Source organism: Alosa alosa, chromosome 24, assembly GCF_017589495.1.
Source record: "Alosa alosa isolate M-15738 ecotype Scorff River chromosome 24, AALO_Geno_1.1, whole genome shotgun sequence".
NCBI classification, from domain to species: Eukaryota; Metazoa; Chordata; class Actinopteri; order Clupeiformes; family Clupeidae; genus Alosa; species Alosa alosa.
In genome coordinates, this window is record NC_063212.1 from 2006327 (window position 1) to 2024269 (window position 17943).

A 17943-nucleotide genomic window follows, 5' to 3' on the forward strand; every position below is an offset into this window, starting at 1 on the left:
CCAAAAAGCAGCTGGAATCGTCTTTTTGCGATAGACAAAGTGACTAACGTTACGTGGGTACCAAATGTACCGCTTTTGGAGAGAAAACACCGCGCTGAACGAATTTCTTTAGGCTATTGCTTTTGGTATGTAAGGGATAATGTATAGAACGCCGGTCATTATGGGAAAATAAGTCCAATTCCCTGACAGGGCTCTCGGCGTTCTGTCACCTTCTCCAACCGACCCGATCTGCCAGCAGAGGCCGTTTTCAGCGAAGTTGAACATTTCTCAACTTTTGAAAACACGGTCTACTCCATAGGGTTATAATGTAAAACGGACGCCGGCAGCTGAGAAAAAGACGCTTAGTCTGAACGTACCTTTAGAGAACGTTTATTAATGTTTTCATTATGACCACGAGTTCATACACACTGAGTCTAACGTGACTAGCTGTAAACTCCGCTAGCAACTTTCCATGCATTCAGTGTAGTTTAGCTTAGTGTGCATGGAAAGTGCAATTCAGTCTAGCAGGAAATGAATGTACATTTAGTTTAGCATTGTGTTTATGCATTACCTCCATTATGGTCTACGTCTGTGAGTGTTTAGTGAGTCTCAGAATATTAATAAACTGTCGTTCTGTGCACCTGAACATTCATGTCGCATGTCTCCTCTTGCTAGTAGGGCTGACAGTGATGGTATAGGAATGATGCATGCAATATAGCCCATTCAACTACTTTTAACTAAGGAATAAATGTGATAAGCCAGTTTTGGTCTCAGTCCCTTCAATATATTAATAAAGCCCCAACTGACTAGTTATATATTACTAATATATTAATAAACCAACTTAACCAACTTTATTAATAAGGGTCCCCATACTGATAGTTATATATTACTAATATATTAATTAAGCTTAACCAACTTTATTATAAGGGGCTTCACGCTTATAGCTATATACTACTAATATATTAATTAAGCTTGACCAACTGTATTGCAAGCGGTTCTGGCGCCGACAACAGTGGCAGCATGTCAAGGTAGCTCCGTATTTTTTTCTTGAATTTCCCCTTGGGGATCAATAAAGTATCTATCTATCTATCTATCTATCTATTGTAAGGGTCCTATGGAGAGTGGTTCATATTGGGATAGGCAGAAGCACAGTTTAATAACAATTAGTTAAATAATAATAAGTCATTAACTTTTCTATTAACATATAGTTTTCAAATAAACATTTAACATTTAAATGATGCAAGAAATAACTGTTAATTAGTGCCAAAAAGACATTTAGTTAACTATTAACACATATTAATACAATATTAGTTAATAGATTTGCTAAAACATTAACATACAGATTTTATGCAAACAACTAATATTTAATTAATGATTAAAAAACTATTAACTTGTGCCAAATAGATATGTTAGTAACAATTAACAAATATTAACAAAGGGTTAGGTAATTACTAGTTTGCTATTTATTATGGCACCTTATTATGGAGTGTTACTAATAATTAATAATACTTATAATTTAAGCTGGCTGGTTTTTGGTATGTTTTAAGCACTCACTATAACGTGCACATTTGATTTGCTGTATGTTACCTAATCTCTCTCCCTCTTGCTCTCTCTGTTAGTGTATTTTAAGAGTTTAAAACGCTTTATCCTCCATTTTACTGAATTTTCATAAATCATTTTTTTACATTTTGTTTTCCAAGTAATTTCATTGGAACTGTAATTGGGTATTGTTTGATTTATCTTTACTCAATCAAAACAACACAATTGCAATTGTATTGATATTACCTGAAATACATTAAATGACACAACTTTTGAATGTTTTTAAAAATAAAATCTCAGTTCTCTCACATTCTTTCTTCCCTCTCTCTCTGCTATACCTCTCCTCTCTCTCTCTCTCTCTCTCTCTGCCTCAGTCTCTGAGCAATTACTGCGCTGCTGCTTCATCTTCTGCGTTTATGACTTCTCCCTGCGTGGCCTGAGAGGAGATGAGAGGAGTAGGGGCTGGAACAGAGGAGGAGAAGGAAGAGGAGAAGGTATGGTGAAAGGGAGGCGCATAAAAGCTCTGATTCCTCACGGGGCAGTGATAAGTCTCGCTGCTGCTGTTGCTGCCGTATAAGAACCCGCAGCCACTGCCTAAGCCAGCCGTAAGCCAGCAGTTATTCAAATGCGTCTCTCTCTCTCTCTCTCTCTCTCTCTCTCTCTCTCTCTCTCTCTTTGTCTGTCTCTCACTCTCTCTCTCTCTCTCTCTGTCTCTCCGCTGTCTCTGTATCTGGGTGCATTAACAACTGAAAAATCTGCTCCAACACCAATTACTGCGTGGCAGCTGGGCTGGAGAGGCCCTCAGAGCACCTGTTGTGTGTGTGTGTGTGTGTGTGTGTGTACGAGGAGTTTAACCCCCCATGTGAATCTCCAATGAGTCAGGTGTGTGTGTGTTGTAGCCCCATGTGAATTTCCAATGAGTCAGGTGTGTCCGTGTTTAACCTCGCATGTGAATCTCCAGTGAGTCGTGTGTGTGTGTGTGTGTGTGTGTGTGTGTGTGTGTGTGTGTGTGTGCAGGTGGGCATGTGTGTATAGGTGAGAGAGAGAGAGACAGAGCAATGAGTTACTTGTGTGCTCAGTGAAGTGTGTCTGCATGGCTGAATGGGCTTGGGTGGGTGCATGTGTATGATGTCTGTGAGTGAGAGAGAGAGAGTGAGAGTGAAAGGTGGCCTGTGTGTTCCCTTAGGTGTGTGAATGTTAACTAGACTAGAGAGCCTGCTGGTGTGTTTGCACAGGTAGATGAATGCTACTGAGCACCTTTTCCTTAGTACATGAATTGCCACACTTCTCTTAAGTAACTATAAAGCTAAACCATCATGTCCCTTGTGCCTTGCATTCACTTCTCATACTGCTGTGAGTGAGTCATGTATTAAGTTTAATAGTGCAAAATGGATGCTGGATGACCATGACCAGAGTTCTCCTAACTAGATGAGCCCAACTGTTAAGCCCAACTGAGCTGAGTCAGCAGCTGATGTGTGGTTGTTTTGTTTGGGCATATTCCTGTTGGAGGGGCAATTTGGATGTGTGAAATTGCCAGTGATATTTTATGCAGGATGAAGCAACGATAGCACCAAGAGTGCTGACCAGTTAGGCTTATCTGAATCACAGCACACTCACTTCACTTCAAATGCTCATGGGAAGATGGAAGAATGACAGCAGTGGCAGTTAGAAAGGTGTGTGTGTGTGTGTGTGTGTGTGTGGTGTGTGTGTGTGTGTCTGTGTGTGTGGAGTGTGTGTGTGTGTGTGTGTGTGTGTGTGTATGTGTGTGTGTGTGTGTGTTGTGTGTGTGTGTGTGTGTGTGTGTGTGCCTGCCTGTGCCTGTGTGTGCATCCGCGGGTGTATTAATAGGTCACCGAGCCCTGTTTGTGCACATTTCAGCAGGGGTCATGGTGGGGACTCTGTGCAGCTTTCACAGACACACAGTGCTCTGTTTTGGAAATTATCTTTAGAAGGCTGCTGGGAAGTGTGTGTGTGTGGGTGTGTGTGTGTGTGTGTGTGTGTGTGTGTGTGTGTGTGTGCATTGGTAAAGCTGAGAGTGAGTGTGTCTGAGAGTGATAGAGTGTTTGTGTGTGTCGATGTGCATAAAATAAAGTGAATGTGTGTGTGTGCATGCGTGCGTGTCTGATTGTGCATGTGCTGTTTGATTTGGGTATTTCTGATGAAGTACTACTTCTGATGTGGAGAAGGCAGACATTGCAGCCAAATCTGTCCAACTGCTAAAGTAATGTCTGTCAGAGCAGCCGGACCTGCCCAGGAGCAGAGCCACACGTGGACCGGACCTGGCCCAAAGCCACGCTGCAATGGGGGAAATGACTCACAGGTTTAGAGTGGAACAAAATCAGAATGCTGAAATGAGTGAAAATGTTTTCTCACTCGGTGTACTTTGGGAGCTTGGGGCAAAACTGCAGGAGAAGCACAACAAAAATAAACCTAGAGAGTAAACAAACAGAGATAACAAACAAACATCAACTCAGGTCAGGGGTATCAACAAGGCCTCATAGACGAGAGATGGATAATGTAGTTCACTTCAGAACTACATGTGAAGTGTTTACTATCCAAGGAAAAAGTGCTTTTACTAATATTGTAAAATATACAATATAATATAATAGGTAACACTTTACTTGACAGTATCGACATAAGAGTGACATGACACTGTCATGAACATATGACACTGTCATGACACATGAACCCTAGCCCTAGCCCTAACCCAAACCCTAATCCTAACCTCTAATCCTAACCCTAACCCTAACCCTAATCCTAACCCTAACTTGTTATGACAAAAAACGAATGTCACAGACATGTTATGTCATAAACGTTTATGACTTGTTTATGACACATTCATGACATGTCATATCACTCTTATGTCAATACTGTCAAGTAAAGTGTAACCATATAAGTAAGGGATAATGGACGACACGGTGGTCTGTTCACAGAAGTTAATGCACGGTCGAGGTTGTAAAATGGCCCCGACGCGAAGCGGACTCGTAAGTGCATTAACTTCTGTGAACAGACCACCGTGGAGTCCATTATCCCACTTATTCCACTGTTGCCACTTGCGTTGTGTTCATTTCCTGTTACAATTTAAACGTTTTAATTGCTAAAACTTGTCTTGTTTGTAGAACTACTTTCTTCCAACACATATCAACTAATTTCTTAACTTGCAGGACAAACTGCCGTTATTAATTCTAAATGGATGGTTGCTACGGCCAAAGGCCAGTCGTTTGTTCTATCTCTTCCGTTGTCAAGCGGGCGTATCCCAAGATTCTGATGAACTTTAGCTTTGAAACATCGCTATTTTACTTAGCCTGCTGCCATCCATCTAGCTAAAAGCCACCTCCATCATATGCTACAATGTTGCCATGTTCTGAACGTCTGCATTTTACAGCTCAGATGCAACGTGACAGTTAATTTAAACTTCACAACGAGTTCAGCCAATTAATATACAAGTGTGATACGGCCCACAAAATGGATCTTCTTCATAGGTGTGCAAATAACATATGGTTAATGGTCGTTCTAAATTACGTAGGACAATGGGAAATTCAACCAAGCAGTGGAATAATATAGTATAATGTAATATAATATAGGTTGACATGTTGTTAGGTTATATAGGTTGTAATGTTTAATCAGTGAAACCACATGACTACAATAATTAAAAAATGCTAAATGAGAGTACTGCAATTAACTTTAAGGTAGCCTACAGTACATCTGTATACTAGAGTGCTCTTATGTAGTTTTGTGAGAGACAGCGTTTAAGAGCACAGTGACACTTGTCGATGCAGTTTGATGCTGGTTGTTTTGTCGTCGCTGTTTACTTGATGAAAGACAATAATAAATGGTGGTGGTGGGGGGTTGGGGGTGGACTGGTGGACTGGCCAGCCCTAAAGGGAAGGAATTATGGGTAGTTCTCGCTGCTTGATTAGACATAATTGCCATAAGTGTTTATGCAATCATCTCATGAGACTACTTATCTGTGCTGGTTACTGGTGATTTTGCTCAAATTGTCATAAAATATGGAAAGCAGCCATGAGAAAGGGATGAAGAAGGGCCCAAGTCCAAAAACAATCACCAAAATCTGAACTTCATTAGATAAGTGATTGGGGTTAAGTGACACATATAGATGGACTAGACACAACTGATTGCAAGTCTTGAACAGACAGGTAGAATGCACAGAGGCAACTTGAATGGGAAACAAATCTTTGAATGTAAAAAACAATGCTTCTTGTAATGCTGCTAAAAGACTAAAACACTGAGTTGACTGACTTGAACGTTGACTGTATCTGACAATGTTCGGGGTAAAACTAAGTGAATCTAAATTTGTGCAGGCACTTCAGGTTTGTTGCAGAATTAAATAGACTGGTTCTTCTTTGGCCCATAAAACACCTTTCCACCAAGTTTCATGAACATTTCACCGGTGACAGACAAACGGCACCAACTCTGCTGTTGCATAAAGGCATAAGTGCAAACAATAAAAAGTGCAAAGTAAAGCATCAGTCTCTATGAATAAATCCCAGTCAACATCAAATTTGCTTCAATAAAAATCTAGAGTTGTTCTTGACAACCAACTAAACTTCTCTCGGATCATGTTGCCTCAGTCGCCGGGCATGCCGCTTTGCAGCAAAAGCAATACAGTATATTAAATGCAGTACATTCTTATATGAGAATTAGACCACAACAGAATCAGAAAGTCCTCAGTGGAGGCAATAAACAGTTTTGTGTGTCATCAAAGGAACCAATCAGCCAGCAGAATGCACAGTGACTAGTTGTTTTTTTGTTTTTTTAAACTGTCCTAAAATTGTGGTGGCTGTTTACTAGTGATGCTTCAAAAAGGAAAAATGCAGTACATTCTTATATGAGAATTAGACCCAACAGAATGAAATAAACAAGGAATTGAGTCCATGATGAGAGTCCAGGTGACAAGCTGCAAATTGAGGGAGTAATCATTGGAGTGGTCATAGACATGCAGAGAGTGAGAACACAAAGACTAGATGATGTGCCTAAACCTGACAAAAGACCTTATTTGTTATATGTTAGGTCCTTTTTTTCGTGCCCTTGCTTGGGAGTTTGTAAACGAGCACATAAGTGTGTTTTGCTGTCTCAAGTGTATTTGTGACACTGGGAGCGTGTCACTACGGCCATTCACACAGCCCACTCTAAACAAGCACATTAGTGTGGTTGCAATGAGCTGTGAGCTACACGTCCTGGGGTGCGTTTCCCAACTCTCTTGGGTTACAGGTTAGCAACTATGGTATCTTGCTAACAGGTTAGCAACTATGGTTTTGGGAAACGCGCACCCCTGCCTAATTTTTACCCCTGTGTTGCCCCTTTGCCCCTGTGTCATTCCGACACCCTCCTTCCCCACTTCCAGATGCTGCCCTGTTCGCAGCGTGAGATGGGGCCATCTGAGAGTGTGGGGGCCCGGGACAAAGGGGCCACTCACTCTCCCCGCGCTGGAAGCCTGGACTGTGGACAGCTGGCTGTCCTCCCCACAGCATGTAAATATAACTCTGCTTGTCCTTCTCTTGGCTGGAGAAGACATGCACTCCGCTGCGATGATATCTCTCTGTCTCTGCTCACCGGTCCTTAGGCTTCTCAGTCGGAAAAAAGACGCCATTTTCAATAGGGGGTTTGGAGGTGGGGGTTGTCCCCGTGGAGGAAATCTAAGTGTTTGCCCTTGGAAACTGTAAAATGGGTTTTGTTCCGAGGCTTAGAACAGCTCCTCAAAAACCTGACATCCCTCTCCAAGGGTTCCCACACAGACCCTCTCCCAAAAAGGGCTTAGACGTGGAATCTAGGAAGCCGATAACTTTTGCTACTCGGAAAAAGAAACAAACATAAGAGCAAGCCCAAGCAAAAGCTTTAGGCTCCTGCTGGGGTCTGTGTTGTGGTCCTAATGTTTCAGTGCTCTGCCTGACCAGGCGTGGGGTTCCAGGCGAGAGAGGAACAGTCCGGTTGGGGGTTATTGAGGCTATAGGGGTTTTCGGGGTCCAGCGTGGGCTCAGTTCCAGGCCTGTTGTTTTCCTTTCCTCCCCCACCCCCAGGCCGACCCTGGTCACGGTGCCAAATGTCCAGGACCCTGAAGCAAGGCGCGCGTCTGAACCTCTGGTGCTGACATCCCAGTCACCCCTCCGCTAATCAGCCTTGCCCCAGGTCTGCTTGCTAATCAGACACAGATTTCTTTCTTTCTTTCTTTCTTTTTTTCTCTTTCCATTTCTTTGCCTCTCCACTTTTCCTGTCTTCACTTTCTTCTGTTGGATACAGCTGAGCACTGGCCAAGCAATAGTATTCAATATTTTCTTTTTTACCATGCCTTTGTTATTTCTCTGATGCGAGTGTTACAGCCATTGCAAAGAATCACCAATGTGTGTTTCTTGTTCTGTCACTTCTTTTATTTCATTTTTATTTCTTTGTTTTTCCTGCCAATGTTATGTTATTTGATGCCATTTGAACCTGCCTGACTGAGCCGGATCATTCCGACCAATTCACTGACTTGCCTGGAGCAAAGTAAAACTGCCGCAGCCATTTCTGTCTAACATAAATGTTTCTTTTCAGCCCTGTGAATGTTCTCCTGGGAGCAGCACCTCAGCTATATTCTGTCAGATAAAACACTGTTTTGATGAGATCGCTGATTTCAGCACTGCTTTTGCGCACATTGCTATGTATTATTTCTACATGAATGCATGATAAGCAATTGAGCTTTTACCACGGACTGGATTTCAATCCATTTGATTTGCATCATATGTGCATTCTTGGACATTAATGCTAAAAGCATGAGGATCAGTACATGCTTCCCTTAGCTGTGTTATTTGACTTCTAAATGGACACTCGCCTAATCAAGGGTGGATTTGGGTTTTGAACAGCTGTCCGACAAAAACATAAGGTTGCCAGGGCAACTTTTAATGGAAACACCTGATAAAATTGCAAACAAATGTGAATTATGAGATTTCTATCAACCGTATTCACATTGTGTGTGAATAGCCAGTTAATCCACACCTTTCATGATAACAGTTGTCAACACCAAACAGTGAAAAGTTTATTTAAGGGTTGGGGGTTAAGGGGTTATTTCTATCAAGTTCCAAGTATTCACATTGCAGGAGCTGGATGATCCTGAAGTCCTGGGGAAACACACACAATAACAGCAATTGAAACGAAGCCAGTACAGTCAAGGACTAGGCGGTTTCACAAATGATTATGTTTGGTCCGGGATCACAGGCAAAGAGTCAGAGGCACAAAACAGGCAGGTAGGTGCTGGTTGCAGACAATCTGACAAGTGTGGACTGAAAAGCAAGGCTTTATATACAGGGCATGATGATTTGCAGTGCAGCTGGTATTGAGGCCAGAGCAGGAACAGGTGGAGGTCATCAGACTTCTCCAAATGCACATTAAAACAGTGAATTGCCTTGTGATTTCCCTGTCAGGATTTCTTTCTCAAATGCACATTAAATGATTGGATGGAAACCCAGACAATATCAGTCATCCCATGACAGATGAGTGGACCAGAGATCTGTAACACTGAGCCACAAGCTTAGGATTTGCTCCTCCAGTTGGAACACATTGGCAGCTATGTGGTGTTATCATCAATAATCAACCATTTGATATAGTCTGGATATCCTGAGAGAGAGAGAGAGAGAGAGAGAGAGAGAGAGAGAGAGAGAGAGAGAGAGAGAGAGAGAGAGAGCAAAACATACCTACAAAATCCATCTGCAAATTGTCTGGATGCACGCCTGCTCTTATCATTCCCCAGGTCATTACCAGGGAACACATGAATATGCTGTTTCCCTTTTTTTACAATTTCCTCCGCTATTTATTTATTTATTTATTTATTGATTTATTGATTGATTGATTGGATTTATGGGAGCACAGTGATTGAGCAGTGTGCCTCTCCACGGTACTGGTTGCTTGGCACCCTCTCTCTGCTGCCTCTCTGCTGTCCCTGGCACAGCGTGCTACATGACAGCGCACAATGAGGCATTCCAACTGCCTATTTTGGGGTCTAAGTGTCTGTTAATTGGAGTGCAATTTGATTTTGTCTACTGTTGTGAATAGGTGTGTGTGTGCGCGTCTGCATGTGCATATGTGTGTAATAAGTGTCCCTTATGAGTAGACCACACACGCACACTCTTCATACCCATGACAGATGTGAAGTGTTTGTTGTTATTTACTGTTTAGGTATTAATTACAGTTGCAACTTGAGACGACTAACCTTCCCATCCACAACATGTGGTGCGACACACCACATCCACAACATGTGGTGTTTGAACAGGCTGTATTAGTGCTGATAGGATATGACTGATTGCAGTCATACTACACTGGGTTAGTGTATTCAACAAGGGCATTTCCATCCTCTCAGTAGTAGGACTCCCTCCTTTATTTGTTGAGACATGGTCTCTCTTTTCTATACTCTGTACCTTTGGATATTACATACATTCATAATTTCCCCTGTGTGCATCTCTGTGTGCTTACACACACATTATTAGGGTGTGTGTGTGTGTGTGTGTGTGTGTGTGTGTGTGTGTGTGTGTGTGCGTGTGTGTGTGTGCATGTGTGTGTGTGTGTGTTGAGGGGGATACATGAGTGGCTTATTCTTGGACATAAATCTGTATCCATGGAGACAAGGAGTTGATGAGGAGCAGGCTGCATGCTGTGTAGTGAGATTCCAGACCAGAGGTCAGTGAGGAGGGAGTGTGACGAGAGCAGAAGAGCAGAGAAGAAGGAGAGGAGGAGAAAGGAGGAGAGGAGCGAAGGAGAGAAACGGAGCGGAGGAGATGTGATTTACAGGCTGCAGGGCGACGGACAGCGTCCAAGAAAAACAAGGCCCAGCAGGAGCTCCCTCCAGGGGGGAGGTGAGGAGCCGGCCAGCCACCGACAGCGTCGGGGCTCTCGTCCAGGCCGCTCCGCTCCGCATTTGGGTTCACCTGAGTCGAAGAGGCGCCCTGGAGCTCTACAGATACTGTAGAGATACAAACACACTTTTTATTTGTCCTGAGAGTTTTATATCACAACCCACCCGTAAGGGTTTTTATGTGTGTGATGACCCACATGAATGCACAATGCTAATTTAATCAACAGGGCAAAACATGTAGCTAATTTGATCCCATGCAACATCATCACTCTTACATGTAAGGACATGAGAGAGTTCTCATGGCGTGACAGCTCTCACTGTGTGGTGTCCACAGCACGCTAGCTGTACATAGTGTAGCGTGCGCCACACATTCAGATTAGAGCCCTTCAGGTTACAGTTGCAAATCAGAGAGGGCAAATCAGAATGTCTTTGTGTCTGGTTTGAGATAGCCCCCACCACACACACACACACACACACACAGACACACCAAGACAACCAAAACACTGTATCATTTACTGGAGGAGGTCAAAGACCATGACTCACACACACACACACACACACACACACACACACATATACAGACTACTGCACACAAATACACAGACACACACACACTTTCTCAGAATTGCTGATATACTCTCTAGCACGTATCTCTGACACACACACACTCGACAGCCAGAGGTGCTGGTCCACATTGTCCTCTGACAGGCATGTGTGTGCTCTCCTCCCCCCTCTCTCTGTGTCCCCTCTCTCTCTCTCTCTCTCTCTCTCAATGGTATTCATTGTGTCTCTCACTTCTTTTCTCACTTACTCTCACTCTACTGTCTCACTTCTTTTCTCACACACACACACACACACACACACATAAATAAACTTACACTCTCACAGTCCTTGCTGTCACTTTCTCCCACCCCCCCTCGCTCTCCCTCCTCTCCTCCTCTCTTTGACAGATATATGTTATCTCTCCCCTCTGGTGTCTACGCCTCCCGCTCTCATCCTCACCCTCTGTCTTGCGCTGCTCCACAGAGCCCACCGGAGTCGGGAGTGAGAGGGGGAGACTGACAGAGCCGCCACTAGCTTCAAAAACAGCCTTATTAGCCTAATGACTTAATTAGATTGTAAAGAGGCCGTGGTGCTCAAGTCTTGCCTCACATTATCGGTGGCACGGGAGGGGCTCAAGGGTATAATTAGATGATCTTGTGATACATGCCTGTGTGTGTGTGTGTGTGTGTGTGTGTGAGAGAGAGAGAGAGCCTGTGTGTTCAGACCTAGGGGAAGATTGTACACACCCATGTGTCAACTGTGGAAGAAATAGAAATGCTTTGTGTTCTGTGTTTTGCTTGCATCTGGGCTTGCTCTCTCTCTCTCTCTTTCTCTCTCTCTCTACTCTGTGTGGTTGTGTGCATAGGTGTGTCTACGTGTGTATAAGAGTGTGTGTTTGTGTGCGCATGCACATGTGGATGCCTTTGAATGTCTGTGGGCGTGTGTGTGTCTGGATGTATGTGCGTGTGCTTGTATATGTGATAGAAAGAAGGTGTGCTCATGGCAATGACTGCTGTAAGACTGAGAAGGTTGACAGGGAAGTTTGGGTGGCCACTCCCTTTCTTGTACCCTCGGAGAGAGAGATTTGTTTTAAAGGCCATTTAAACTCTAAACACCTCCTTTCCTATAAAACAGCGGTCAACCAGATTAGCCTCCTTTTACTGCTCTCACCCACAGGGGAGAACACAGCCCAGGTCACTCAGGCTCGTGTGTGTGTGTGTGTGTGTGTGTGTGTGTGTGTGTGTGTGTGTGTGTGTGTGTGTGTGTGTGTGTGTGTGTGTGTGTGTGTGTGAGAGTGAGTGTGTGTGTGTTACTACCCTCAGTGTTCTCTCTGTGGATGAGCACAGTGCATATTAAAACAACATTAACAATGGCTATTTACCAAGCCTTGGGTTTCCCACTAGCATCATCTCTCACCCCAGTATGTTGAAAACTAACATAAAGGGCCATTACACTGCATGATACAGTTAGGCTACACAGTGCAATACCAGGCATTCCAGCCAAACATCAGAGACACCATTCTCTCTATCAGTCAGTATATCATCAAAACTAACTACCTAGTGTTGCTCTAAAGAGAGAGAGAGAGAGTTGTAAGGAGGGCTGTTCAGCCCTTTCACACCCAACCAGCGCTACCTGTGGTGCTCACCTTTTTAGAGCTTTTTTGATGAAACTGTTACATCATCAATGTTTTGAGTTCAATGTTTGTAGTTGAGATATAATAATGTGCCTATGCAGTTTTGAGGTGTGTGTATATGTGTGTGTGTGTGTGTGTGAGAGAGAGTGGGCCCTCGGCCATTTCCTCTGCAGACCACTGGTGCGTTCCCCCATCTCCAGACCCTTCTCATTTGGGAGCCCAGAAACCCATTCCGCCTGCCACCGCCTGGCTTTGTTTTCATAGCAAGAGCCGCTTGGGCTTCACTTCCTGTTTGAGTCTGAATTACTTTTGCTCCCCTTGGCTGTGACTGGACCCCCATCTCAGTGGGAGGTGGAGGCTGGTATTCTTCATTCAAGCTGTGGGCTTTTCATTGACTGCAGTGGAAAGTGGGGGATATACACAGGTATACACATAACACGCCCACATGGGTTTCCATCAGAACTGTACATTCTCCACACCACCGTGAACATGTAATGAATACCATATTGAATGTTGCTTTGAGAACTGTGTAAATCATGAAAAAGTTTGATTCAAAAAAGGTTTGTTGACAAATCATTTATTGGAGATGTAGTCAGTTATTTAGATGGGATGTTTATTTTATGTATTTTTATCTTTCTTGCTCTGTCCTGTCCTCTGTATATACTTTCCCTTTGTCTGGCAGTCCATAAGGGAAGTTAATTACAACTATGTTGCTATGAGACACACACACACACACACACACAGATCCACCCATTTGTCTATTCACACATGGCCAGGTGCACACAACCATGCATCCATGTTGCCATGCGAATAAACACACCATCTCACACCCTCCCATGTGCTTCTGTACGTCTTCTCTCTCTCTCTCTCTCTCTCTCTCTTCCTTTTACTTGAAAAGAAGACTTTCACACTGAAATGTTAAACTATAGATGGGTACTTAGTCACATGGTTACATCATGATTAGACATATGTCTGTTCTTGTAAAAGTGGTTTGAGCTGGGTTCCTCTCTGAAAGAGGTCAACTAAGAAATGCATGGTATTGGATTGGTCGGGTCACCTAAACATTGTTTGTGGGATAGACTGGACATTTAGCCTATAAAAAGTCTAGCAAAACAAGAACTCATCGAGTTCTTTATAATCTTGACTTTGCTTTTGGATCTTGTGCAGTATGCTTGTCAGAGAATTCTGAACAGTTGTTGCAGCAGTTTTTTCCAGGCAATAACAGGATCGCTCGCTTCCTAATATTTTGATTATATGATTGCGACAAGTTGGCTGCTAATGATTTAAAACCTCTCCAGATGAAAATGAGTTGCTTCATACCAGTGGGAAGTGGTCTGTTTCATTGGCCTGGCAGCATTGCTCAAATTGTTGCCTTGTGTATCATCACCAAGTGTTACCTCAGGGAAGCTTCTAAAAACAAGCAGAAGAATGAAATAATAAACCTTGAGGAGAGAAGAGAGACAACTCCAGTGGATACTTTACGTCTTCGCCTGCATGCTGACACATTTAGATAGATATTGACCTTGAAGGATTCAGTGAAATCATTTTTGCAATCCTATTTTTGTCATCCTGATAACTCAATATCTGTTTCTGCCCCCTGCCATTCGCTGCTTTTCAACACTGGCCACATATTCCAGATGGATTATTTAGATATGTGAGAGGACAAAACAAAATGAGCAAAGCAAAGCTGTGTGTGTGTGTGTGTGTGTGTGTGTGTGTGTGTGTGTGTGTGTTTGTGTGTGTGTCAGAGAGAGAATGTGTGTGTGGGGCAAAAGTTTCAGCGAAAGAGAGAGAGAGAGAAGTAGAGAAAGAGAGCGGGATATTTGAAAGGCAAATGAGAGAGGAAAGCAAAAGAAATCTCTAGAGGACAAAACAAGTGATGGCTTCTTGGAACGCGCTCCAGTCTTTGTCTGAAGCCTCTCACTCCTCGCGTGTACCAATAACATGGGGAAAACAAAACCATCTCTAAAGTGTCATAACTGGATTTGCCTGCAGACCATAGTGGGGGGGGGGGGGGGGGGTGGGGGTTAGTGGCAAGCTCCCAAAAGTTTCCCATAAACAGGCTCTTATGAAAACCATACGGCATACTCCTGAGAAAGAAGCACAAAAACCTCTCCCAACCCCCAAGACTCCCACTCTCTCTCTCTCTCTCTCTCTCTCTCTCTCTCTCTCCCCCTTCACTCTTCCTCTCTTTCTGTTTCTTTTTTCTCCCCCTCTCCCATATGTACATATGCATTCACCCCCCCTCCCCTTCTAAAAACATACATTTTTTCCCTCTTCTTCCCTCCTCTTTGCCCTCCCACCCTCTCTCTCTCTCTCTCTCTCTCTCTCCTCCCTCCTCCCTCCCTCCCTCCCTTACACTCCCATTCTCTCTCTCCGTAGCAGGGGACAAGCTGCAGGCACTGGGAGCCGGACCAGACCTCCGTCAGTCGGGATAGAGAGAGGACTCTCACACAGAGAGAGTTAAAGAAAGAAAGCAAGAAAGAAAGAAAAAGAAAGAAAGAACGAAAGAAAGAAAGAACGAACGAAAGAAAGAAAGAGATAGATGAAAAGAAATAATAGAGATGTGACAAACTTACAGGCAAAGTTTTGGGAAAGACAGTTGTTCAGATGAAGGAAAGGTAATGGTAAAAAGCTAAAACTTCACTAGAACTTCACACTGCAGGACACAATTTGGCAACACAGAAGTAAGCAGCAAAGTAAGTAGGACAAAAGCTTTTTGAAGAAAAGAAGAACGGAGAGAGAAAAGAAAAGAAAGACAAGCAGCAGAAGTGAAGGAAGAGTGCGTGTGTGAGAGAGAGTGAGAGGGACGACAGGATGAGCTGGACAGCTGAGTGGCCGCAGCGAGGCGGCGGACTGCCTCTGCTCTGGCTGCTGGGTGTGTCGCTGCTGTCGCTGCTGACCGTGGTCAGCGGCCAGGAGCTGCGGGAGGGCGATGCCGTGTGCACGGAGGACAGGAGCTGCTTCGTGCTCTACTTCCAGCGCAAGACCTTCCTGTACGCCTGGCGCAGCTGCAAGGAGCGTGGCGGAGACCTGGCCACGCTCAAGGAGCCCGGCGATGCGGCCGCTGTGGAGCGCCTCTTCGCCGGTGCTGACCTACGCAGAGGCGCCGGCCAGCAGCAGAGCGGCAAGTTGGTGCGGGCGTGGATCGGGCTCCAGCGGCAGCCGCGCCAATGCTCGGCCAACCGGCCGCTCCGCGGCTTCAGCTGGGTGACGGGCGACCAGGAGACCCGCTTCACCAACTGGCAGGCGGAGGACTCGGCCAGCGCCTGCACCTCGCCCCGCTGTGTCGTCGTGGGCTATGCCGAGCCCTCGAACCCAGACAACCTCAAGTGGTCAGACGGCCCCTGCTCGATCACCGTGGACGCGTACCTGTGCAAGTACAACTACAAGGGAATGTGTCCGAGCATACCGGGCGAAGGGGGGGGAAACACCTTTTACAGCACACCTTTTGACCTGTTGACCACGGACCTGAGCTACCTGCCGTTTGGATCGGTGGCTACTCTGCCTTGTCCCGTGGATACAGTCGGGGATCAGACGATCCTGTGCACAGATATGAGCGACGGGTCAGTGAACTGGTCGCGGGAGGCTCCCTACTGCTCGCCCAAGCAGAGCTGGTGTGATCAGGACAACGGCGGCTGCCACCAGCTGTGCATCGACAAGGAGGACATGCATGTGTGCATGTGCATCGAGGGCTACGCGCTGGCCGAAGACGGCATGAGCTGCCTGCCAGACGACCCGTGCCACGACGCGCCGTGCGAGTCCGAGTGCGTGCCGGTGCCCGACGGCGGCGGCTTCCGCTGCGACTGCCCCGAGGGCTCGTGCTGGAGCCGGACGAGCGCAGCTGCCGCGACCTGGACGAGTGCCAGCAGATGCCGTGCGGCGTACCCGGCGTCGAACCGCCCGGGCTCCCTACGAGTGCCGCTGCCTGGGCGGGCTACTACGGTCGGGCGGCCGAAGTCGGCACGGCGATGGACGAGTCGCGACGGCGGCGGCGACGGCGACGGTGACGGGCCGTGCGAGCACGCCTGCGAGAACACGCTGGGCTCGTACGTGTGCCACTGCCACCTGGGCTTCGCGCCCACGCCCGAGGACCCAAGCCACTGCCGGGACATCGACGAGTGCCAGATCGAGCAAACCTGCGAGCAGATGTGCATCAACTATGACGGCGGCTTCGAGTGCTACTGCCAAGAAGGCTACGAGCTGCAGGATGACCACTACTCCTGCCGGCCGGTCACCGACGGCCCCCACGGGGACACCACCGCTGCCACCCCTGCTGCCCCCTACCCCTGGGCTCCCGTCCTCAACGACTCCATGTGGACCCTCCCCTGGGAGCCGCGCCCGGACCAGGCTTACGACCCGGACCCCACGGACTACCAGGACAACACCCACTGGACGGTGGATCACGGAGCAGAGTGGCCCCCGCAGAGACCGCTGGTGCCGTCACCACTGCCAGAGGAGCCGTACTACCATCCAGAGTCCCACACAGAGAGCCTGGGCGACTACGACTCCTTTGAGAGCCCGGAGCCGAGCACTCAGTTCCCTCCACTGGTGGTGGAGGTGCTGGACCCCACCCCAGTTCCAGATCTGGAACCGCCAACCCCCTCTCCAACTGCCCGCGATGACACCACGCCGGACTGGTATGACGAGGGAGAGGATGACCACTACGGACTCACAACAACCACCGGCGCTCCCACAACCACCATCATCGAGGGGGCATGGAACTGGCACTGGACCCCCGAGGAAGAGGAGATTGCACTTGGAATCAGACCACTCAAACCCTCACCCACACCCACACCCACTGAAGGGGCAGTTCCAGAGGACACCACCCCTACGTCCTCCTCTCGGGCTCAGGAGTGGACGTGCAGGGCTTGCCGTCTGAGGGCCAGCCTGGGGAGGAGAGCTCGTCAGCGGGGGAGGGGGAGGAGGAGGAGGAGGAGGAGGAGGGGGGCAGCAGCTGGCTCCTGGTGGGGCTCCTGGTCCCGTTCTGCATCTTCCTGCTCGTCATGGTGGTCCTGGGAGCCATCTACTGCAACCGCGTCAGCGCCTCCTCCAAGCCGCAGAACAAGAACTCCTCGGACTGCTACCACTGGATCTCGGGCGCTGCCGACAAAGCCGGAACGGAGCATTCTGGAAGCGCCACCAAGTCCCACGTGTGACACAGCTGTGGAAGACAAATAATGATGTATATAACATGTCATATGAAGAGGACAGGGGAAAGTGACACAGTCAAAGTGGACAGAGACTTTGAGCTTTGAACTTGATGTCCCTTCTTCTCCTGTTTTGTGAGACAACGTTTTCTTTTTCTCTTTCTTGTATCAGGATATTTATTAGGAATATCTGTTGGAAGGAGAAGGCGCCAAGGGGGACTAGCTGAAGGGGACTAATGTCATTCTTCTTAATGGTGCTG

At 46.4% G+C, this 17943-nt stretch overlaps 1 protein-coding gene across 1 annotated transcript; it reads left to right on the forward strand.

The window, feature by feature from the left end:
* The first annotated feature begins 14921 nt into the window (after nt 1-14921).
* On the forward strand, nt 14922-17692 carry cd248a (CD248 molecule, endosialin a). Its single transcript, XM_048236947.1, is given in 5 exon segments — nt 14922-16350; nt 16353-16441; nt 16444-16478; nt 16514-17480; nt 17483-17692. Coding segments are annotated over 5 exon segments (2301 nt in total). The 5' UTR covers nt 14922-15350.
* Nucleotides 17693-17943: the final 251 nt, after the last annotated feature.